This window comes from Schistocerca serialis, chromosome 1 (assembly GCF_023864345.2).
Source record: "Schistocerca serialis cubense isolate TAMUIC-IGC-003099 chromosome 1, iqSchSeri2.2, whole genome shotgun sequence".
NCBI lineage: Eukaryota > Metazoa > Arthropoda > Insecta > Orthoptera > Acrididae > Schistocerca > Schistocerca serialis.
The window spans coordinates 992,326,748-992,351,431 of record NC_064638.1 but is presented as its reverse complement, the minus strand read 5'-3'; the positions used below and the strand labels follow the sequence as shown (position 1 = coordinate 992,351,431).

General features: G+C 40.9%; 1 protein-coding gene across 1 annotated transcript in view; it reads right to left on the bottom strand.

Annotated features, from left to right (window-relative positions):
• Nucleotides 1–22,617, bottom strand: part of LOC126412958 (flotillin-1) — a 139,633-nt gene extending 117,016 nt beyond the window's left edge. Inside the window, exons 1-2 of the mRNA XM_050082853.1 lie at nt 22,442–22,617; nt 11,279–11,354 (exon numbers count right to left, since the gene is read on the bottom strand). Coding sequence (XP_049938810.1) covers nt 11,279–11,354; nt 22,442–22,493 — 128 coding nt within the window. The 5' untranslated portion in view covers nt 22,494–22,617. The remainder of the gene's footprint in view (nt 1–11,278; nt 11,355–22,441) is intronic.
• Between the last annotated feature and the right edge of the window lie 2,067 nt (nt 22,618–24,684).

The following is a 24,684-nucleotide window of genomic DNA, read 5'->3' as shown; positions in this document are numbered from 1 at the left end:
ATTCAGCATTGACAGAAAGACAAGAGCAATCATTCGGGAAACATTAACTGACACAGTCTCCAAGGTTAAATTTATGGGGGATATCTCAGAACCATTTGAAATCCAAACTGGAGTGCGACAGGGTGACGGACTTTCACCATTATTCTTTAATATCATTCTTGAAAAAATTATCAGGACATGGGAAAAAGAAGTCAAAGGAATCCAAATTGGCATTAGAGAAGATAATAGATTCAATTTGAAGTGTTTAGCTTTTGCGGATGACCTTGCAATCCTCACAAATAATAGAAAAGAAGCCACTAACGCCATAGAGAAGTTACATGAAATTGCACAAAGAACTGGCCTGCAAATCTCATATGAGAAAACCAAGTACATAGAAAGAGTGCCACAAGACAAATTGCCTATTGTGAAAACCCATGGGAAAATCGTACAAGTACCACATTTTAAGTACCTGGGAGAAATCATCCAGCCATCAGGGATCAACATAAAGGCCAATGACGAAAGAATAAAAAAACTACAGAAAGCATATAAACTCATGTGGAACTATTATAACAAAAAGTCCATATCCATTAACGCAAAATTGAGGCACTACAACACTGTTGTACTTCCGGAGGCACTGTATGTATCTGAAACAACACAAATAGGTGGGCAAACTAAAATCAAAGAAATAGAGACACAAGAAAGGAAAATTCTCAGGAAAATTTTTGGCCCGATACAAGAGCAAGGAATCTGGATGAAGAGACCAACATCAGAATTATACAAATACACAGACAAGATTACAGATACAATAAGGAAAAGAAGAATGCAGTTCTACGGACATATCCACAGGATGAATGAAAATAGAATTTCAAAACTAATTCTTAAAGTCATCAACTCAGGCAGGGGAAGGATAAAAGAAGTTGAAGAGGACCTCAGACAAGCACACATAATAGTAAACGATGCAGAAAATAGAACTGAATTCAGGAACATCATCAAAAAACATAAATTTGACACCACAACACAGAAGAGACCAGGATGCAAATGGACAGTGGAGCGAAAGAAACACAGTGAACACATGAAGAAAATTTGGGCTCAGAAAAAACATAAACAATCATCATAAAGGAAGTCAAGTTCAAACGCTCTCTTAAATGGGAATAATCGAAAATAATAATCCAGAATGAGATTTTCACTCTGCAGGGAGTGTATGCTGATATGAAACTTCCTGGCAGATTAAAACTGTGTGCCCGACCGAGACTCGAACTCGGGACCTTTGCCTTTCGCGGGCAAGTGCTCTACCAACAGGAAGGTAGGAGACGAGGTACTGGCAGAAGTAAAGCTGTGAGTACCGGGTGTGAGTCGTGCTTCGGTAGCTCAGTTGGTAGAGCACTTGCCCGCAAAAGGCAAAGGTCCCGAGTTCGAGTCTCGGTCAGGCACACAGTTTTAATCTGCCAGGAAGTTTCGAAAATAATAATAATTTTCTGACTAATTATGTTACAGGTAACAATTACATTTCTAAATTTGTTTATAACAAATCAACTAGTGCCTGAATTTTATTGCTAACATATATCGGAGATTCAATTAACGTGCTTTATTTATATGTTCTATTTAATTTGCTGTAGTAATTTTATAATGATAGGTTTACTGGTCCCCCCCATGAACCATGGACCTTGCCGTTGGTGGGGAGGCTTGCGTGCCTCAGTGATACAGATGGCCGTACCGTAGGTGCAACCACAACGGAGGGGTATCTGTTGAGAGGCCAGACAAACATGTGGTTCCTGAAGAGGGGCAGCAGCCTTTTCAGTAGTTGCAGGGGCAACAGTCTGGATGATTGACTGATCTGGCCTTGTAACATTAACCAAAACGGCCTTGCTGTGCTGGTACTGCGAACGGCTGAAAGCAAGGGGAAACTACAGCCGTAATTTTTCCCGAGGACATGCAGCTTTACTGTATGATTAAATGATGATGGCGTCCTCTTGGGTAAAATATTCCGGAGGTAAAATAGTCCCCCATTCGGATCTCCGGGCGGGGACTACTCAAGAGGACGTCGTTATCAGGAGAAAGAAAACTGGCATTCTACGGATCGGAGCGTGGAATGTCAGATCCCTTAATCGGGCAGGTCGGTTAGAAAATTTAAAAAGGGAAATGGATAGGTTAAAGTTAGATATAGTGGGAATTAGTGAAGTTCGGTGGCAGGAGGAACAAGACTTTTGGTCAGGTGATTACAGGGTTATAAATACAAAATCAAATAGGGGTAATGCAGGAGTAGGTTTAATAATGAATAAAAAAATAGGAGTGCGGGTTAGCTACTACAAACAGCATAGTGAACGCATTATTGTGGCCAAGATAGACACAAAGCCCATGCGTACTACAGTAGTACAAGTTTATATGCCAACTAGCTCTGCAGATGATGAAGAAATTGTTGAAATATATGACGAGATAAAAGAAATTATTCAGGTAGTGAAGGGAGACGAAAATTTAATAGTCATGGGTGACTGGAATTCGTCAGTAGGAAAAGGGAGAGAAGGAAGCATAGTAGGTGAATATGGATTGGGGAGGAAGAAATGAAAGAGGAAGCCGCCTTGTAGAATTTTGCACAGAGCATAACTTAATCATAGCCAACACTTGGTTCAAGAATCATAGAAGAAGGTTGTATACCTGGAAGAATCCTGGAGATACTAATAGGTATCAGATAGATTATATAATGGTAAGACAGAGATTTAGGAACCAGGTTTTAAATTGTAAGACATTTCCAGGGGCAGATGTGGATTCTGACCACAATCTATTGGTTATGAACTGCAGATTGAAACTGAAGAAACTGCAAAAAGGTGGGAATTTAAGGAGATGGGACCTGGATAAACTGAAAGAACCAGAGGTTGTAGAGAGTTTCAGGGAGAGCATAAGGGAACAATTGACAGGAATGGGGGAAAGAAATACAGTAGAAGAAGAATGGGTAGCTCTGAGGGATGAAGTAGTGAAGGCAGCAGAGGATCAAGTAGGAAAAAGACGAGGGCTAGTAGAAATCCTTGGGTAACAGAAGAAATATTGAATTTAATTGATGAAAGGAGAAAATATAAAAATGCAGTAAATGAAGCAGGCAAAATGGAATACAAACGCCTCAAAAATGAGATCGACAGAAAGTGCAAAATGGCTAAGCAGGGATGGCTAGAGGACAAATGTAAGGATGTAGAGGCTTGTCTCACTAGGGGTAAGATAGATACTGCCTACAGGAAAATTAAAGAGATCTTTGGAGAGAAGAGAACCACTTGTATGAATATCAAGAGCTCAGATGGCAACCCAGTTCTAAGCAAAGAAGGGAAGGCAGAATGGTGGAAGGAGTATATAGAGGGTTTATACAAGGGCGATGTACTTGAGGACAATATTATGGAAACGGAAGAGGATGTAGATGAAGATAAAATGGGAGATAAGATACTGCGTGAAGAGTTTGACAGAACACTGAAAGACCTCAGTCAAAACAAGGCCCCGGGAGTAGACAACATTCCATTAGAACTACTGACGGCCTTAGGAGAGCCAGTCCTGACAAAACTCTACCATCTGGTGAGCAAGATGTATAAGACAGGCGAAATACCCACAGACTTCAAGAAGAATATAATAATTCCAATACCAAAGAAAGCAGGTGTTGACAGATGTGAAAATTACCGAACTATCAGTTTAATAAGTCACAGCTGCAAAATACTAACGCGAATTCTTTATAGACGAATGGAAAAACTGGTAGAAGCGGACCTTGGGGAAGATCAGTTTGGATTCCGTAGAAATGTTGGAACACGTGAGGCAATACTAACCTTACGACTTATCTTAGAAGAAAGATTAAGAAAAGGCAAACCTACGTTTCTAGCATTTGTAGACTTAGAGAAAGCTTTTGACAACGTTAACTGGAATACTCTCTTTCAAATTCGGAAGGTGGCAGTGGTAAAATACAGGGAGCGAAAGGCTATTTACAATTTGTACAGAAACCAGATGGCAGTTATAAGAGTCGAGGGGCATGAAAGGGAAGCAGTGGTTGGGAAAGGAGTGAGACAGGGTTGTAGCCTCTCCCCGATGTTATTCAATCTGTATATTGAGCAAGCAGTAAAGGAAACAAAAGAAAAATTCGGAGTAGGTATTAAAATCCATGGAGCATAAATAAAAACTTTGAGGTTCGCCGATGACATTGTAATTCTGTCAGAGACAGCAAAGGACTTGGAAGAGCAGTTGAACGGAATGGACAGTGTCTTGAAAGGAGGATATAAGATGAACATCAACAAAAGCAAAACGAGGATAATGGAATGTAGTCAAATTAAATCGGGTGATGCTGAGGGGATTAGATTAGGAAATGAGACACTTAAAGTAGTAAAGGAGTTTTGCTATTTAGGGAGTAAAATAACTGATGATGGTCGAAGCAGAGAGGATATAAAATGTAGACTGGCAATGGCAAGGAAATTGTTTCTGAAGAAGAGAAATTTGTTAACATCGAGTATAGATTTAAGAGTCAGGAAGTCGTTTCTGAAAGTATTTGTATGGAGTGTAGCCATGTATGGAAGTGAAACATGGACGATAACCAGTTTGGACAAGAAGAGAATAGAAGCTTTCGAAATGTGGTGCTACAGAAAAATGCTGAAGATAAGGTGGGTAGATCATGTAACTAATGAGGAGGTATTGAATAGGATTGGGGAGAAGAGAAGTTTGTGGCACAACTTGACTAGAAGAAGGGATCGGTTGGTAGGACATGTTTTGAGGCATCAAGGGATCACAAATTTAGCATTGGAGGGTAGCGTGGAGGGTAAAAATCGTAGAGGGAGACCAAGAGATGAATACACTAAGCAGATTCAGAAGGATGTAGGTTGCAGTAGGTACTGGGAGATGAAGAAGCTTGCACAGGATAGAGTAGCATGGAGAGCTGCAACAAACCAGTCTCGGGACTGAAGACCACAACAACAACAACAACAACAGGTTTACTGGTACATCCTGACCATGTGCTCTATTTCTTTCGATTAGTTACAGTATTAATTTCACATTTATATATTGTGTTTCTCACATAAGAACAATGTTAAATGCTTTTGGCACATTCAAAATACACACGGTGGCTTTTACACATATGGTTTCAGCAAAGCATCGTTTTCGAATTATATTATATAGTGGTTATTTTTGTATGTAATTTGGAAACAGGTCACTTTACAATTGGACAATTAGGACTTGTGTTTATCTTTAACGCTCTCCGAGGGGTTCTGATAGGTAGCAATGAGATACAGTAATATTTCAACATGGAGCCAGTAGGCCAAGTGACTCCAGGACTCAACCCAACCGCCAACATACCATATGTTACAGCAGCTTACAGAGAACGTTAGTCAGGCTGATGGGCTGATAGCTATCCACATCAAGTGGATTTTTACCGGGTTTTAGCACCACAATGATGGTGCTCTCCCACCATTGCGATGGAAAGACGCCATCGCACCAGATCCGGTTGAAGATGATGAGATATCGCTTGTAGTCAGATGAGAAATTTAATCATCTGACTGTGGATCCGATCTGGCCCAAGAGCTGCCTCAGGGCAATGTGCACGGGTGCTGAGGAGCTTGCACTCTGTAAAGGGGGCCATTATAGGGTTCACTGTGGTGTGCAGTGAATGAGAGGACTTTCCTTTCCATCTGCCATTTGAGGGTACGAAAGGCTGGGGGGTAGTTCTCTGATGCAGAGGCTTCAGCATAGTGCTCAGCGAAGTGCTTGGTGATCGTGACTGCGTCGGTAGAGAGCATGCCATTGATGTTGATGCCAGGGACACCTGTTGCAGTTTGGTACCCAAAAAGACATATGATCTTAGTCCAGACTTGGGAAGGTGACGTACGGCACCCAATGGTCAACACGTACCTCTCCCAACACTCCTGTTTCCATCATTTTATAAGCAGGCGAACATGGGCATGGAGCCACTTAAAGGCTTCTAGGTGCTCTAAGGAAGGGTGCTGCTTATGTTGCTGTAGAGCTCGCCGCCACTCTTTAATTGCCTCAGTGACTTCCAGCAACCACCAAGACTGTCTTTCGCCAGTTGCACCCTGGAGAATGAGGGATCACCTTTCCGCTGCAGAGGAGATTGTTGTAGTAACCTGCTCAATCACAACATCAATGGCACCATGTGGGGAAGACTCAATGGTGACAACAGAGGTGAAGGCTACACAGTCTGCCTTGTTTAAAGCCCATCTGGGTAGGCATCAGTGGGCATGTGCCAAGGGAGTGACAGGAAGATGAGGAAGTGGTCACTACCATACGGGTCGTTATGTCCTCTCCAGTGGGTAGATGGGAGAAGATCTGGGCTGCAAATTGATAAATGAATGGCTGAGTAACTACCATGAGCGACACTGAAATGTGTGGCAGCCCCAGTATTTAAGAGGCAGAGGTCGAGTTGGGACAGTAAGGGTTATGGGCATCAAAATATCCCAAAAGTAGGAAAGGTTTAGGGAGTTGATCAATCAGCACAGCCAGTACATTCAGGGGTACTGCACCATCTGGAGGGAGATATACGTTGCAGACAATTATGTCCTGCATTGTCTGTATCCTTACAGGCGCAGCTTCAAGAGGAGTTTGAAGGGGCACAGGTTCACTACATACCGAGTTCAGGACATAAACGCAAACTCCACCTGACACTATTATATTCACTACGGTTCTTGTAATATCCCCTGTAGCCGTGAAGGGCAGGGAGTTGTATTGCCAGGAACCAGGTTTCCTGGAGGGCAATGCAGAAAGCAGGTGTAAAGCTTAACAGTTGCTGTAGCTCAGCCAGGTGGTGGAAAAAACTGCTGCAATTCCACTGAAGGATGACGTGATTGTGAGACTGGGAAGGCATGAAACACTCAGTGAGGCAGTCTGTGCCTCAGGGTCACCTGCTACCACCAACTTATTTCCTGAACAGACTATATCCATTGTGTCTGAGGGTCTGGCAACATATGGCTGAACTTCAGCACTTAATGCACCGCATTGGGGGAAGGATATATGGCTTGACATCACAGTGATAAACCATCACCTTGACCTTCTCTGGTAATGTGTCACCCTCGAAGGCCTAAATGAAGGCACAGGTCGCAACCTGATTATCCCTCAGACCCCGACGGACACGCTGGACAAAATGAACTCCTCACTGCTCTAAGTTGGAATGCAGCTCGTCGTCAGACTGCAAAAGAAGGTTCCTGCGGAATATAATACCCTGGACCATATTTAAGCTGTTACGAGGCATGATGGTAACGGAAACATCCCTCAGCTTGTCACAAGCAAGTAGTGCCCATGACTGGGCAGAGGATGCTGACCCTAACCGCATTTTGGACAACCCCTCCACCTCCTCCAACTTGTCCTCTAAATGCTCTACAACAAAAAAACTGAGGCTTCATCGAGACAAACGAGTCCCCATCAGCTCTTGCCCATACGAGGTACCAGGGCGAATAAGATTCACTGCAAATAAGGTTCACAGCCATCCATGGCCTAGCATTCCTCCCATGGTGTGACCAGGGAGGGGAACGATTTAGGATCATACTTCCTTGCATTGTACTGAGACTTGGAATGTTTAGAGACTGCTGGCGGTTGATCACCAGCAAGTGATAAAGTCGTACACTTCATCGTGCGCCATCCACCCTGATGCCACCTACTCCAACCAGAGGCCATCCCCATGGGTACCACCCAACTGCAGCAAAGGCCACCTGGCAGGATGGCCATTGCCAAGAGTCCCGATGCCCCAGGGTGATGGACATCTACTCCTTGGCAATACGTGGGGAGTTAATGGCACAAACATCAGCACAGTGATCCATGTATAGTCAGGGGGCTACAACCAACAGGGTACATGGTGGCCCCACCACAATGGACTGGCTGTCATGCTGGACATGAGGTGCAAAGAATTCCGTGGTCATCATCGGTGCAGAAAGTGACACTGCATTGTGGTGAAGGAAAACACACCCAGGAAGGTGTCCTCCCGTAAGAGATGGAGGATGAGCGGGACTGCAATGCCACGACAAGAAAGTGGGCTTAAGATCTCAATGCACAATGGACACGATGCACCATGTAAGGTGCTCTTCCCAAATTGGCTTGCTCTTTGACAGGCCTCTTATGACAGGCTGGAATACCTCGGGCCTATTGTAACCCCTGGGCCCACATGGGGGTTAATCTGGATGGACAGGAAGAACAAACCTGTAATGTTCGGATACAGTACTAATAGTGTCCTGCTTAACACAGTCAACTCTTTATATCTGGGCTTAAGATTGCAAAGCAATATTAAATGGAATGAGCATATAAGAATTGTGATATGGAAGGCAAAGGGTCGACTTCACTTTATAGGGAGAATTTTAGAAAAGTGTGTTTCAGTTGTACGGTAGACCATATATAGGACACGTGTGACCTATTCTTGAGTACTGCTAGAGTGTTTGGGATCTGAGAATAAATATATTCTTATTATTATGCACATTTTAGACACATTGGCTTTTGAAAAGTGGTTTATGTCCACAATTCTGATTACGTCATGCAACAATGCCAATGGGTAGTTTCGGCAGCTTCAGTATTTCTCATGAGACAGCTAGAGAGAAATAATGAGTAAGGAGCTGTTGGAGAAAGGAGATGCGGTAATACTGGGGTTAAGAGGATTAAGGGTTCTCATTTATTTGAGCAATAATAATAATAATAATAATAATAAAAGGCAATTTATGGATGTGCTTGACAGTCCATAATGAGACATCACTCAAAGTCAACTGTTGGGTTGCAAACCTCACCACAGAGTCTGGAAGCAAAGTTGGCCCTAAATGCTTCAGTTCCCAGCTCTATACCAGCACGGTGAATAGTGTTGATAATTTTGAAATATAATTTTCAATCTGAAGCATACACTAGGCATCAATAATCCCTTAGGGATCACATGTAAATCTTGTAGAATTATATCAAATATGGTCCCTCTGCCCCACGTGAAAGTTGCTGAGTTACTGTAACACTCTGAGTGCTTTGAGGACTTTTGATTTGATGTGTCTTAGGGTTGGTAAACACATAAATCATCCATCAAAAATTATTCCCAAATATTATGTTAAATTTTTGAAACTCAGAGAGACACACTTCATCTGTAGTAGAGGTGGGCTGAAAGCAGTATGAGTATGGTAAAGTAAAATCAACAGCGGAGGTGAAAGTTCCCCAGTTCGCCTTGTTCAAAGTCCATCTGGGTGGACGTCTGTGTGCCTGACGCTGGGGCAGTAACAGGAAGATGGGGAAGTGGTCACTACCACACACGTCGTCATGTGCTCTCCAGTGGATAGATGGGAGAAGTCCTGGGATGCAAATTGATTAATCAATGGCCGAATAACTACCATGAGTCACACTGAAATGTGTGGCAGCCCCAGTATTTAAGAGGCAGAGGTCGTCAGTAAAGTTTCGACATCTCAGCCTCGGCCAGTAAGCTTGGTACCACCCCACAAGGGGTTATGGGCATCAAAATCTCCCAAAAGTAGGATAGGTTTAGGGAGTTGATCAATCAGTGCAGCCAATACATTCAGGTGTACTGCACCATCTGGAGGGAGATATACGTTGCAGACAGTTATTTCCTGCGTCGTCGACAGGCACAACTTCAAGAGGAGTTTGAAGGGGCACAGGTTCACTACATAACGAGTTCAGGACATAAACGCAAACTCCACCTGACACAATTGCAGTCAGGATGAGCCAAGCCACTAATGGGAAATCCAATGACATACGCTACTTTGACAAAGGACAGGTTGTTATGACCGAACACCACAAGCAAGTCACAAGCAAGTAACCTTCGTGACTGGGCAGAGGATGCCGTTTTCATCAAAACTGACCCAGAGCACATTTTGGACAAGCCCTCCACCTCCCCAAACTTGTCCTCTAAATGCTCTACGAAGAACTGAGGCTTTGTGGACATGAAAGACTCCCCATCAGCTCTCGTACAAACTAGGAACCGGGGCGAATAGCCATAACTGCCATCCTGAGACTTACGCTCCTCCCATGGTGTGGCAAGGGAGGGGAACGTTTTTGGATCGTATTTCTGAGCATTAAACTGAGCCCGAGAATGCTTAGAGACTGCTGGCGGCTGGCCACCAGCGAGAGATGATGTACCACACTTCATTGTGGTTCAACCGCCCTGATGCCACCCACCCTGACCAAGAGCCCTCCCCACGGGTGCCACCCAGCCTCAGCAAGGGCCACCTGGCAGGATGGCCATTGCCGGGAGTCCCAATGCCCCAGGGAGATAGGCATCCACTCCTTAGCATACATGGGGATTTAACAGTGCAGGCATCAGCAGAGTGATCCCTGTGTTGTCAGGGGGCTACAACCAACAGGGTACATGGCAGCCCCACCACAATGGACTGGCTATCGTGCTGGATATTAGGTGACAAGTAGTCCATGTTCGTCGTCAGTGCAGAAAGCGGCACTGCACATTGCATGGCGGAAAATGTATGCAGGAACGTATCCATGCCCAAGAGATGGAGAGTGGGCAGGACTGCAATGCAACGATGAATAAGCTGGCAAAAGGTCTCAACGCAAGATGGACACAATGCACCAAGTAAGGTGCCCTTCCCCAATCGGCTCACTCTCTGGAAGAATTTTGAGATATGGAGGTCAATCCAAAAGGTGACCATCACAAAGTCTGAAACGTTTGAGACTCCTTATGTCACCTCTTATGACAGGCAGGAATACTGCGGGCCTATTCTTACACCCGAACCCGCAGGGGGGCCCTTCTCTGTATTTTGCATTTCCTTCATACCTTTTCTGCCCATTACTCCAAATGAAAGAACTTAAGTTATCAGAGATGAAGATCCTGTTATTCTCTTCCTTGTGCGCACTTCCTGTTAACATGCAGTATATTTAATTACACTGAAAATGTTACATTCTGTTGTAAGTAAAATATTAGAGCAAGAGTTTAACTAAAGTGATCAACCATGTATGGTTGTGCTTATAAATTATGTTCTTTTTCTATTGGACCAACTTCAAAAAGGATAAATTATGTAATAAACAATGAAATAACATAACAAGCATTTGTGAGGATTTTTTGTGTGAATTTAAAGTGAATATCATATTCTGAAGACTTGGAGAGCAATGAATTATGAAAGTACGCATCTGTGATGGTGTCTTGCAACTTTTCAGAATACTCCTTTTGTCATGTGATGTACTTATTTTATGAATTTTAACTTAAAAAATGCAACAAGTAAAATTTTGCATTAAGCACACATGTGTGTGGTGTTTTTTGTACGCACTCATGCAAAATAATGAAAAATTTTGCTTCCACCTGGCGAGTACAGCTACCTTCACTATATTGGAATATTTTTTGTAAATTATCACTAACCTTTGAACACACTGAATAGTAGGCCACACAAAGGCTCGGCCACCAGGGACAAGAAGAGGTTTATTGTAGCAGCAACCTGAAATTAGAGACACTCATTGTTAGGTTAAATTACAGGGAGCTTTGACAACTTTGATAGAAAGTTTGAGAAAACTCACTAGTTAGTTCTTTACTCCTGCATCTGCAGAAACAAACAAATGAAAATACAGCAATATTCGAAAAGCGAGCATAACTTGCCTACCAATAATTGAACACAAATCAAACAATGGAAAGCCCATTACGAAAAGGACAGATTGCTACTCACCCTAACGATGACACGCTGAGTTGCAGACAGCCACAATGAACAGCCTTCTTTAGCAAAAAACAGGTACACATTCACACAAGCAGGCACACCTCATGCACACATAACCACTATCTCTGGTTGCTGCCTAGTTGAACATATCTGTTATGTTATGTGGTTTATTCATCTCATTACATACAATTTTCAAATCATTTGATTTGATGTACAGGAGACATGTCAAGGTTTACAAAAGAAACTTTTTTCACTTTTTTAAGAGAACTACAAAAGTTTACATTATATTTTACATTTCTAAGTTACAGCTACACATGTACATAAAATAATAAATGTATTACAATCCCTGTGTTCAGATTGTGAAGCTGTCCTCAATGAATTCATCGACAGAATAATAACACTTTTCCACCACTTTTCCACAATGGTCACAGATTTCCTTCATTTGTCTTATTAGAAACAAACAATGCTTTTTCACAAGAAATTTACACTACACTGAATTTCCTTTGTTTCAAAAATGAGAATGTCTAGTTTACAAAAAGATTTAAAGATTAATTGTTTGTATTATTTGTTCACTATACTTCAAAATAACTATAACATTGCAAAGTAGTTAGGTTCTTCATTGGCAAGAAACATTCTTATTGACTACATATTTGTACTGTTATGTTGTTTGATGTTTTCCTGATACACAAGTTTTATGGGGCTCTTGGGTATTGAAGGAAGATGGGGCTTTTTAAGGATCTGTGGGGTTTTGATTAAGCTCCTGCTAGTCATCTGTAGATATTGATGTAAACTGTTTTGGAAAATCTCAGCAGGTAACTGTGTTGCAGTAAAACATGACTGTGTGCATAATCAAGCAGTAGTTAGATCCAGCACCCAGTAACACTGCACTCTTTATAAATGCAATGAAAATATGCCATCAAGAGGGAGAGCAAATCCAAAAGTTCCAAGTAATGGTTTATTACTACTGTTGTTACACTGTCCTCAGCATTTTTTTTTTGTATACCTCCATAGCGGAGTGATCAGCATGGCAGAATGCCATGCAAGGGGCCTGGGTTCGATTCCTGGCTGGGTCAGAAATTTGCTCCACTCACTAGCAATTGTGCTATCTTCATCATCATATCATCCTCATTGAAAAGCAAGTTGCCAATGTGGCGTCAACTAAAAAGACATGCCCCAGGCGACCGGTCTACCTGATGGGAGACCCTCACTGCATGACATTTCATTTCATTTCAGCAATTTTTTCTATCGTCATGTCAAAACCACAATCAAGTCGAAAGCCAAAGGCACGGTCATCAGTGAAGTACAACACTTAGCACTGAAAACATGTTTCTTACAAACACCAATGTACAGCCAGAACCAAACTGAACTCTTGGATGGAGAGTGCAGTTATTTATACAAATACTGAATACTCCAGAATGCTATTATTTATATAACTATTGAATATTCCAAATATACAAACATGAGATACTTCAAGAACCTTCCACAATAATAAATACCAATCAGCTGCAATTTGCATGAAAACCCTATGAGATGATGCAGCCCTCTGGATGCACTTTTAATAACTTTACTTATGTCTTGACCACACTTTTGTTTTTCATCAGCTTTACGCATTTTGACTTTCCATCATTTTCAAAGGCACTGCTATGTCATTCATATAAAAATATTAGCTACATTGTATCACATCAATGTTCTTGAGCATGAGACAAGTGCACTTGTTGGAGCTGATTATAGCACTCCGGATCTAGATCTTGTCAGTCACAAAGCGAAAAAAATGGCCCAACTAAAACATTCATATTTCTTTATGTACTACACGAATATGTAATAAAAAAATGGGGGTTCCTATTTTAAAAACTGCAGTTGATATCCATTTGAGCTATGGCAGCACCATCTAGTGGGCCAACCACAGCGCCATCTGGTTTAACCTTTCAAGCTAACGAGTTTTTTCTTTGTAGTTTTTTTGTTTGATGCTTATTTCGGGAGATATTTGGCCCGGTCACTCTCAATGGACCACCTTGTATACCCTCTATTTCTAGTGCTGCCATCTCCCATCTGTGAGAGGTTTCTGCACATTGATGCTGAACATAGGCAGTGGTTACAGTATTGTGAGTGGACCACGTAAAACAAAAAATTTAAAGAGCTGTGCTCTGTCATTAATAAGTTATTCTTGCAATACATGTCCCTGTTGGTTGTAAATATTTTCCATTTGCGACTTTCAGCACAATCACTTTCATATCACAGAACAAAGTATTCTTTAGCTAAAGAACACACACTAATTGACTAGTGGTCTGGCAGGATGACCATTGATGATAATGTCAGAGGCCCCTTAACACCTTTGTGATTGTCATCCAAGCATGATTTGCTTCTGCGGTGGTCTCATAGATCATTGTCTCGCTTAGTTTTTCTGAAGTCCGTCAGTAGCTGGCTTTATGGTGATGGGAAGCAGCTACAGCACATTTATGGAGTGGTCTTGGGCATGGTACAGTGATGGGCTTCATCCCACAGATCGACTATAATCATTTGTCATTGACTGGCATGACTAGGACTGTTGAGATGGTGGATGTCTTGCAGTTTAATAGTTTTGAACACTGATGTTGTTCTCTGCAGTAGTGTACAATGTGTCCAGGGCACCCACAGTGAAAACATACCAGTATGTTGGCCGCTGTCTTCCATACATCTGTTTTCACCGTTGCAGTGTAATTGGCAGTGTCAATTTTACCTGCGTTGGTCGGATACCATTATTCCAAAATGGCCAAGTCCATACTTCATGGCGCAGTCTACTAGAGGTGGAGATTGATGTTAAAGATCAAAACACCCTTGTTTGACATTCTCTATTACTTCCTGATTTGTGGGGTTGAAATTCATGGCTGCTATCCTTTGTGTACTCTGTGTGATATTCCTGGCTGCCATAAATTACTGTACCTCTTCTCTTATTATCTGGCATATGAGAGAGAAAAGTTCATGGTGGTCTTCCTCAACTGTCATTTGTACCACATACGGTAGTCAAAAGTCATACTTCTTTTGTTCAGTCCTTTTATGATGCATTTCCTTGATTCGCTGGCACCACTTTATGAATTCATCATCCTATACCAGAAGAGCACTGTACATGTTTTCTGTGAGTCTTTTCATCAAGTGGGAGTTCTTTTCAATTTCTGTCATAGTTTGGTTCACAATGTGGCACAGGGCCAAGACATTCTGTATGTACGACTGCAATTTCCTCATGACTCTGAACCCTGTTCTTCAGTTGTTCTTACTACTGTCACCAAACGTTTTCTTCAGTTCTGCCTGAAATTTCTCCCAGCTATTGATGGAGCTTCTACTCATTGTTTGCTAATCACTGGTGAGTTGTGTTACCTAAGTAAAATTACACATCAAACATATCATGTCATCCCACCTGGTTTATTTGATGACTTGGTCAAATCCTTTCAGCCATTTTGTCAGGTCTTGACCAGTGTCTCCAGGAAACACTGATGTGTAGATGATTTACTGCTGTTTTGGGATCCACTGAAAGCACATTTTTTACCGAGATACTGAGACCAGTGTACAGCTAGAACTGAACTAAAGTCCTGGATGGAGAAAGTAGTTATTTATATGAACATCCAAATACTTCAGAATGCCAGTATTTATACAACCATAAAATATTCTAGATATACAAATACTACAAACATAAGACATTTCAAGAACCTTCCAGAAGCAGTAAATATGAAATGACAAGTAACTGTTGATGGTAGGGTTTGAACCAGTGACCCGCTTCATGCCAGCCAGGAAGTCTAACCAATACACCACACTGCATGCAAAAGACCTAGCAGCAATATTAGCCTCAAATCCTGCATCTTGCTGAGATTATGAATTGGGTCTCTGCCGGTTAAGTTACCAAATCTATGGCTCTCTATGGTCTCATTGATAACACAGTCCCAGAAGAAGGAAGCAATAGTGATGACCTTAGTGTTTTTATACTCTATCTCATGTCCTGTGCTTCCACAGTGAGGCAGCATTTGATTTTCAGTTGCCATGGCTAGGTATGGCACCAATGTTCATTGCAGTTACCTTTAACATCGCTCAAATCTATCTTTTACCCTATTAAGGCACGTACATATGTTAAAAGTCTCTCTCTCTCTCTCTCTCTCTCTCTCTCACACACACACACACACACACACACACACACACACACACACACACACACACACAGAGAGAGAGAGAGAGAGAGAGAGAGAGAGAGAGAGAGAGAGATCACAGAAGAAAGTATTCTTTAGCTAAAGGATACCCACTAGTTTACTAGCACTTGGACAGGATGACCATTGATGATAATGTCAATGAGATTTCCTGACATCTTAGTCTTGGTGACGGTAATCCAAGTAGGATTTTCTTCTGTGGTGGCCTCACCTTCTTAGTGTGGCTGACTGTCATTTCAGTATTTGACACAGGTTTCTAATTATCCTACAAAGAGGGCTACAGAATACGTTTTCATCCATTTTATTTGCATTCCAGCACACATTTGAAGAGAAATGGTGTAATTTTGATTTTATATATAGTATCGGCAGGAATAATAAATGGATTCATAAATTACAACTCTATGTTTTAGACCACTTCCCCATGGTGGAGTCATGACATGACACTTTCAAAATCACTTGTACTCTAAGCTTTCACAGTACTTTATAATCAGTTTCAAGGAAAAATATTGACCTTTCTAATTCGATAATCTGTGGCAAATGATCGACTTCAGATTAAATATTTGTCCAGAACATGATCTGCCCTTCCTAAAACCATATTGATATTCACCTAAATTATCCTCCAATGTTATTTCTACTCTGTTTAGTACAATCTTGGAAAATATGTTATATGCAACTGGTTGCAAAGAAATTCTTCTGTCGTTAACATCTCGTTTATTGCCTTCTTTATGTACTGGTTGTATCAAGGCCACTCTCCTGGGAGTTTTTCTGTTTTACAAGTTTTCTCAAAGATTAATTTTAGCTCTTTTTTCTTTTGAGTAGAGCCTATTTCAAAAGTTCTGCTGTAATAGTCTTCTCCACTAGCTTCATAAGGTTTTTAATAACGCCTTCGATTTTTTTGATAGTTGGGGTAAGTCATCCAGATTTTCTTGAGTGTTTGAGTATTCAAACTTTTGCATTGGTTCTGGACATTTAAGGAGCTGTTCAAAATATTTTTCAAATATTCCAAAATTTTCAGTGTTGTCCAAGCCGAACTGGTGAGCATCATCCCACACTCCTCCGTTGTTAAGAGTTACATCTGAAGTACATCTACCTAACTTTTTAGATCTCACATACTACTCTAAAGGTTTACTGGAAGAGCCCTCTTTAGCCCGAGCTGATTGTAACGTATCCGACCATTATTTCAGCACTCGACACAGGTTTCTAGTTATCACAGACAGCATGCTACAAAACAAGCTTTTGTCCACTTTATTAGCACACCAGCATGCATTCGAAGACAAATCGCATAATCTTAGTGTGGTATTTACATTGTGTTAAAGCACATTAGCACATGATAACCAGCCACCACTGCCCAGCACTGTGGTAAACCCCATTTTTTTTTTTTTTTTTTTTTCAAATCCTTACAAAGAACATAACTGTTAGCCATATGTATTGTACATTGTCACCACATCTCTTCCTCAACCGCTGAAGCAACTTCAACCAAACTAGGTACTCATATCTTTTACTGTCTGGCAACAATCACTGGGGGGGGAGGGGGGGGGGGGGGGTAACAACCAGTACCTAACATATCTCAGGAACAATGAAATGCATGAAAAACTGCCGCATCATGCATGACATTTGAATGTATTACTTCTTTACTACTAATTGTATTTGCAATAAATTTCACACCCAGTATCCACATATGCCACTAAATGCACTTACAGAAGTATATTGTAGTACTGCACACAGATACGATGTCATAAACACTGAGATGCTTGAAAAATTGCCGCATCATGCACAAAGCTCTAATACATTTATTCTTTACTACTAAGACACTCATAGTCGAGTCAAATTAAAGAAATCTCTGACACCTGCCAGTGCTTTTGACTGCTTTCAACTGCTAAGTGCAAACGGCCTTAAGCGAAAAGAGGAGCATCTCTAGAACTATGAAGCACCGGTGTCACACAGAAGTATACAAAATAATGTATTTTGTTAACCCCAGCATACAGAAACAGTCTGGGATCGCATTTCTTAATTTGGATACTGTATTTGAACATTATGCACATTTCTTTGTAGCCTACAAATGTTTCGTAATTGCAAAGGTGTTTTTACCTATGTAATTTCATGAAGAGGGGTTCGAGTGGTAAACATAATCCCTGCCCATACTGTTCAGGATCCTCCTCAATATCAGAGTCTTTTCACAACGTTTGGGTCCCAAAATCACGTAATCATGCACCATATTCCCTCCAGATGCAAATCCATTGAGAATCACTCTCCAGACGAAATCGGGACTCATCTGTGAAAACGTTTGTCCACTGTTCGACTGACCAGGTGGCATATTGATATCAATATGCCACCTGGTCAGTCGAACAGTGGACAAACGTTTTCACAGATGAGTCCCGATTTCGTCTGGAGAGTGATTCTCAATGGATTTGCATCTGGAGGGAATATGGTGCATGATTACGTGATTTTGGGACCCAAACGTTGTGAAAAGACTCTGATATTGAGGAGGATCCTGAACAGTATGGGCAGGGATTATGTTTACCACTCGAACCCCTCTTCATGAAATTACATAGGTAAATTGGCAAGGTTTAACTGCTGTAACGTATCGTGATAAGATCTTGGGACCTCATTTGCGGTTGCTGCGAGATGCTGTGCGCCCAGACTTCATACTGATGGACACTAATGCTCGACCTCATAGAGCACACGTGACTGATGTCCTCTTGGAAATGGAAGATATTGCACGCATGGCGTGGCCTACTCACTTGTCCAATTTGAATCTCAGAGCATGTTGGGGATGAAACTTCCTGGCAGATTAAAACTGTGTGCCAGACTGGGGCTCAAACTGGGGACCTTTGCGTTTTGCTGGCAAATGATCTACCAATTGAGCCACCCAAGCATGACTCACAACCCATCCTCACAGATTTACTTCTGCCAGTACCTCATTTTCTACCTTCCAAACTTCACAGAAGCTCTCCTGTGAAACTTGCAGAACTAGCATTCCTGCAAGAAAAGATAGTGTGGTCACATGGCTTTGCCACAGCCTGGGGGACATTTCCATAATAAGATTTTTATTCTACAGCAGAGTGTGCACTGATATGAAACTTCCTCGCAGATTAAAACTGAAGTTTGAAAGACAGGAGACGAGGTACTGGCGGAAGTAAAGCTGTGAGGACAGTTTGTGAGTCGTGCTTGGGTAGCTCAGTTGGTACTGCACTTGCCTACAAAAGGCAGAGGTCCTCAGTTCAAGTCTTGGTCCAGTACAAAGTTTTAATCTGCCAGGAAGTTTCATATGAGCACACACTATGCTTCAGAGTAAAAATCTTGTTCATGCCTGGGAAGTACTAGGGACATGGCTTAGATCACATCAGCATCCACCAACCACTCTACAAGACTGCAAGTAGCTCTGCGGGAAGAATGGGCATTATTGCATCAAAATGAGACTTATGACATCATTCACAGCATGCCGCATCATTGTCAGGCCTGTATTGCTGCCAGAGGTGGTCACACCCCATACTGAGCACATTAACCAGTTGTCAGAATGTTCATGCAAATCTATTAAGTTGGAAAAAAATGAAGAACATTCTTGTCTACCATTATGCAATATTGTGGTTGTTTACATTCTCTATTCTTTACATTGTTACTGCTTTACTGTCACCTGTTTATACAGTTTCGTGGCAAAACAAATGCAAACTTGCAAAATTTCTGTTTGATGCTTTAATTTTGGACGCCACTGTATTTATTCTTCTAAGTGCTAACAACATACTTGCTGAACTACCAAATTTAGTTGTAACAAATCAAAGGCACGACTACAATACAAAAATCTGTACTTCTCTGCTCTTGCCACAAAATAGATCAACAACAACTAAAAATAGTAGTAAGTACATAGCAATTAAAATATATAACAAATTGTCTAAACATGCCTCACGCATGCCACTCAAAGTATTTAAGGAAAAGTTACACAACTTCTTTTTAACTAACTTGTTCTATTCATTAGAAGAATTTTTAGAAATGCCCAATATCAACTTAAATATGTAAAAATGTATTTTATAAAACTAATAGGTCAAGTGAGCTGACAAAGTCTACTGCATGTAATAATGCAAATGATTAATAAGGATTCTGAATCTGAATCAGTCCCCTATGCATTGCTCACACACGGATCATAAGGATAATATTAGAATAATTACAGCACGCCCAAAAGTGTTCAATCAATCATTCTTCCCATGCTCCATAAGTGAATGGAATGGTAAAAAAGCCTCAACTAGTACAATGGGCGTACCCTCTGCCACACATCTCATGGTGGTTTGCGCAGAGTACAAATGTAGATGATATATCAGTCTGTCACCACTACCTACATTCCAAAAACTAATAAAGATGCAAAAGAAATATTGCCAGTGTTCTGTTCGACTACTGATGGCACGTGTATAACATCACATACCAAGTCATCATTATGTTACAACACAAAGTTGACATCCAGTATCTCTAATCACAATTCGGGTATTTTAAACAGGACAGAGAAAATGTGATACACATTCCCACAGCAAAAACACGAGAAACACCTGTAATATTCACATGTCTAGTCCAGAACAGCCCTATATCGGATAATACAGGAAAGTTACATTATTCAATAGTCTACTTGGCCATTTTAAACATCAACAAAATAAAAAATCCTTGTAAAATGAACTTAAATCAATTTTGAGAGAACATTTCTTATACTCAGCAAAAAAGCTTCTAGAACTACAAATGGAATCTGTAACCTTAAATGAAAATGATCACGCAAAGCAGAAGTATGTGGCTGCATATGATCAAAGGTCTAATCCTACATATAATTATACAGTTATCGCGTTTCTATTTCTGCATAAGTAGAAAATTTGAGAAAGGAATGTGTGGAGGCATTGGGTACATTTTGCTGCGAGTTTTACACAAATTTTGTGGTGTTCCTTCATTCTTAATATTAAATGATACTGACTGAAGACTATACAAATATCACAAGCAAAAAATTAGTACCACCAATCACGCACTGCAAACTACACACCAGTAAGATGATCACAAAACTCAATTAACGGCCAACTTCACATTTTATAATACACTGCACAAAAACTCTTTCCCTGTATAGTATCAATCTGTCTGTAGATTTCAGAATGGATTTTTATATTCTGCTATAAAAGTCTGTAAAAGGTTGCCTACAGCCATCAGTCAGAAAACTGAAAATCTCAAGACATACAAAATTGTGTAAAAGAGTAGATTATTAGCGATTATTTCTATAATTTAACTGAAAATCTGGCCTCATGGAAGTAAATTACATTTTAACATTCTTGCTAATCAGGTTCTGACTTTTCCAATGTATACAAAGTATAAATAAAGTGGGACTCACTGTGGCCATTGGTGTGTGTATTCGGATATGTGTGTGATTGGTGAATGTGTGTGCTTCTAATACAGAAACTTCAAGACCCCAAAAGCTAGAGTAAATACTGCTTTCTGTTCTGTGTTTCTATGTTCCACACATCGGTCACTTACAGGTGAATGGTTGCCTTTCATTTATTTTACACGTTACTCCATCCAGTAACGCCAAGTGTTGCAATGTTTGAAGCGCTGGATAAAAACAACAGCTAATTAGCAGAGGAAGAGCAACAGAGGTTTATTTCCAAAGTGTCTCTTTTCCCCAATATACAAGTAATTTCTACAATTCTTAGTGTGAGTAGTACAGCACTACTCATAATGTATTTTTGGTGTACTTTACACAGCAGTAAATAAATAGCAATTTATGGTACAAAAACAATAAGTAAGGAGAGTCATCACTCAGAACACTTTATTTTTCTCATGTACCAATACATTCAAAATTGGTACCAGAACAATGTACTGCATGTGTGTAGGGGCAACGCTCACATCAAAAACTTCATAACACACCTTAGTAAGTATTACATACATGTTGCATATTTCTAGTAGAGGTAATGATATTCCGAATTACATGCCAAAATGCCGACCTTACACACAATTTTCTTATTTGAAACTTATTAGTATATAACACAAAAAGTGACAGTGTAATAACGGAGGTTTTTGTGTATATTTGAAGCTTTCTACCAAGGTCGCTAAGGCAAACGCTCTTTGTTACCATAACATGCTCAATAATAAGTTAGCAAAATTTATTAGAATTTACTGCACTAAACTCTGTGCTAATAGGGCCCTAAAAATGGTGCGTAATAGTTGCTCATATATTACCTACATGACAAAACTGAAGTAAATAATTTTAGTGCAGCTTTTTATGGTACTTTTCACTTATTACGCATTATAGCAAGAACTTAATCTCCTTCGTTTGCTACTTGTGAACTAAATAAATGACACAGAACTAATAGCAATCGCCGGCGACAAATTGTCTTGTGCGTGAATAACAGTGCTCTGAACCTATCTTCACACTTCAATGCTCTTCTTTCGGTATCACGGATAAACAGTTGAATCAACAATTATATCTTTTCACTGAAGGAGCTGCCGACAACACTACCGTGCTAAGACGCATAACATGAAGGGACAGAGAACACATATTACAGACACTTTTCTGTTTGGGAGATGGAGGAATGTAAAGCTACAGTATCACAAACTGGTAATAAATAAAAGCAGCATTCCAGGTGTAATCTTTTCCATCTACAAGCATCATAGCCTCACATAAACATCAACCGTATCAACGATTACGTAGATCAGATTCCAAACAAACGCCACGCCCACTTTTCTCACCTGAAATGACGAGGGCCTCATTTGGCCCACAAGTTACAAAGCCCCACGTCATGGTGCAGACTGAAACAGATGAGCTACTGTAAAAACTGGAGACTGCTTGTAGCAGATATGGCAGACTTATTAAGCTACCAGGAAAACCATTTCAACAAATGGCGTACCCGCCAACGGGGCTTGCGCAGTATGCAACCGCCAAATTCGAAAGTCAGTAGAAAAGTCAACATCAACGTTTGCTCCAAATCACTCATTCAGGAAACAGTGTTTTTCTTATTCCGTTGATTATGCAAGCTTCGCTCTAAAGAGGACTCTAATTCTGCGATATTGCGAAACGTAATGTTTTATTTCCTCCAACCACATTTTGCTGATCATGGTTAGGAATACACACTTGTAATTGCACTTAGCAATTTTTTCTAAAGACACAGTGAGAAGAGTTATTACTTATATGCCTCCTTCCGATCCACTAGAAGCTCACTTTTAATTGGACAATCATAAGGAAGACGGATCAATGAGTTCTGAAAAATTACAAGTCCATCCTGAAAAATCGGACATTGCTGCAGTCGCTACCGCGGGCAAAAAAGGTCTGTGTGATTCATGCTATCTTTCTTCGTACATGTAATACAGTAAAGAGGGTAAAGTCGATCCAACTTTATGCTTTTTTATTGTTCCCCACAGTCGTTTAATGAACAAAGTAAGAGGATATGGACTATCAGACCAATTGTGTGATTGGATTGAGGAGTTCCTAGATAACAGAATGCAGCATGTCATTCTCAATGGAGAAAAGTCTTCCTAAGTAAGAGTGATATCAGGTGTGCCGCAGGGGAGTGTCATAGGACCTTTGCTATTCACAATGTACATAAATGACCTGGTGGATGACATCGGAAGTTCACTGAGGCTTTTTGCAGATGATGCTGTGGTGTATCGAGAGGTTGTAACAATGGAAAATTGTACTGAAATGCAGGAGGATCTGCAGCGAATTGACGCATGGTGCAGGGAATGGCAATTGAATCTCAATGTAGACAAGTGTAATGTGCTGCGAATACACAGAAAGATAGATCCTTTATCATTTAGCTACAAAATAGCAGGTCAGCAACCGGAAGCAGTTAATACCATAAATTATCTGGGAGTACGCATTAGGAGTGATTTAAAATGGAATGATCATATAATGTTGATCGTCGGTAAAGCAGATGCCAGACTGAGATTCATTGGAAGAATCCTAAGGAAATGCAATCCGAAAACAAAGGAAGTAGGGTACAGTACGCTTGTTCGCCCACTGCTTGAATAGTACTCAGCAGTGTGGGATCCGTACCAGATAGGGTTGATAGAAGAGATAGAGAAGATCCAACGGAGAGCAACGGGCTTCGTTACGGGATCATTTAGTAATCGCGAAAGCGTTACGGAGATGATAGATAAACTCCAGTGGAAGACTCTGCAGGAGAGACGCTCAGTAGCTTGGTACGGGCTTTTGTTAAAGTTTCGAGAACATACCTTCACCGAAGAGTCAAGCAGTATATTGCTCCCTCCTACATATATCTCGCGAAGAGACCATGAGGATAAAATCAGAGAGATTAGAGCCCACACAGAAGCATACCGACAATCCTTCTTTCCACGAACAATACGAGACTGGAATAGAAGGGAGAACTGATAGAGGTACTCAGGGTACCCTCCGCCACACACCGTCAGGTGGCTTGCGGAGTATGGATGTAGATGTAGATTTTATGGGTTAGTCCTCCAGGGACGTCTCACTGGTCCTGCCATCTGTAGACTAGAATGAGAAACACATGAAAATTCCCGCCGCTGCCAGCAGTCACTCTGGCAACAATCGACAGAGCATTGTATGTCTGTTGTGCTCTATCTGGTGGCAAGTAGACGTCGTTTTGATGTAATTTCGTGATTTTTTTTGTATATCTGCAGACAATTGCATTTGTAAGTAACTCCACGATACTTATTCGATATTTTATGCAATTTTCTTCATGCTAACGCATGAAATAACTTTTCTAGTCCATTCCAACACGTCAAAAATATGTTGTTAACATGTGGGAATATTTGCTCCCACGGCGCCATACGTCTGGCACTTATTCAGACTTTTAGTGTAGACAATAGGCCTGTTTATTGATGTGTTATTAGGTATATTCACTTAGCTTAGGTATCTGCAGAATTACTTTACCAGAGAGGAAGATGTGCTAGAATATCTCTTCTCACTTCCTGAGAATGAGTCAGTTTCTGACATTGAATCATACGATGTTTTA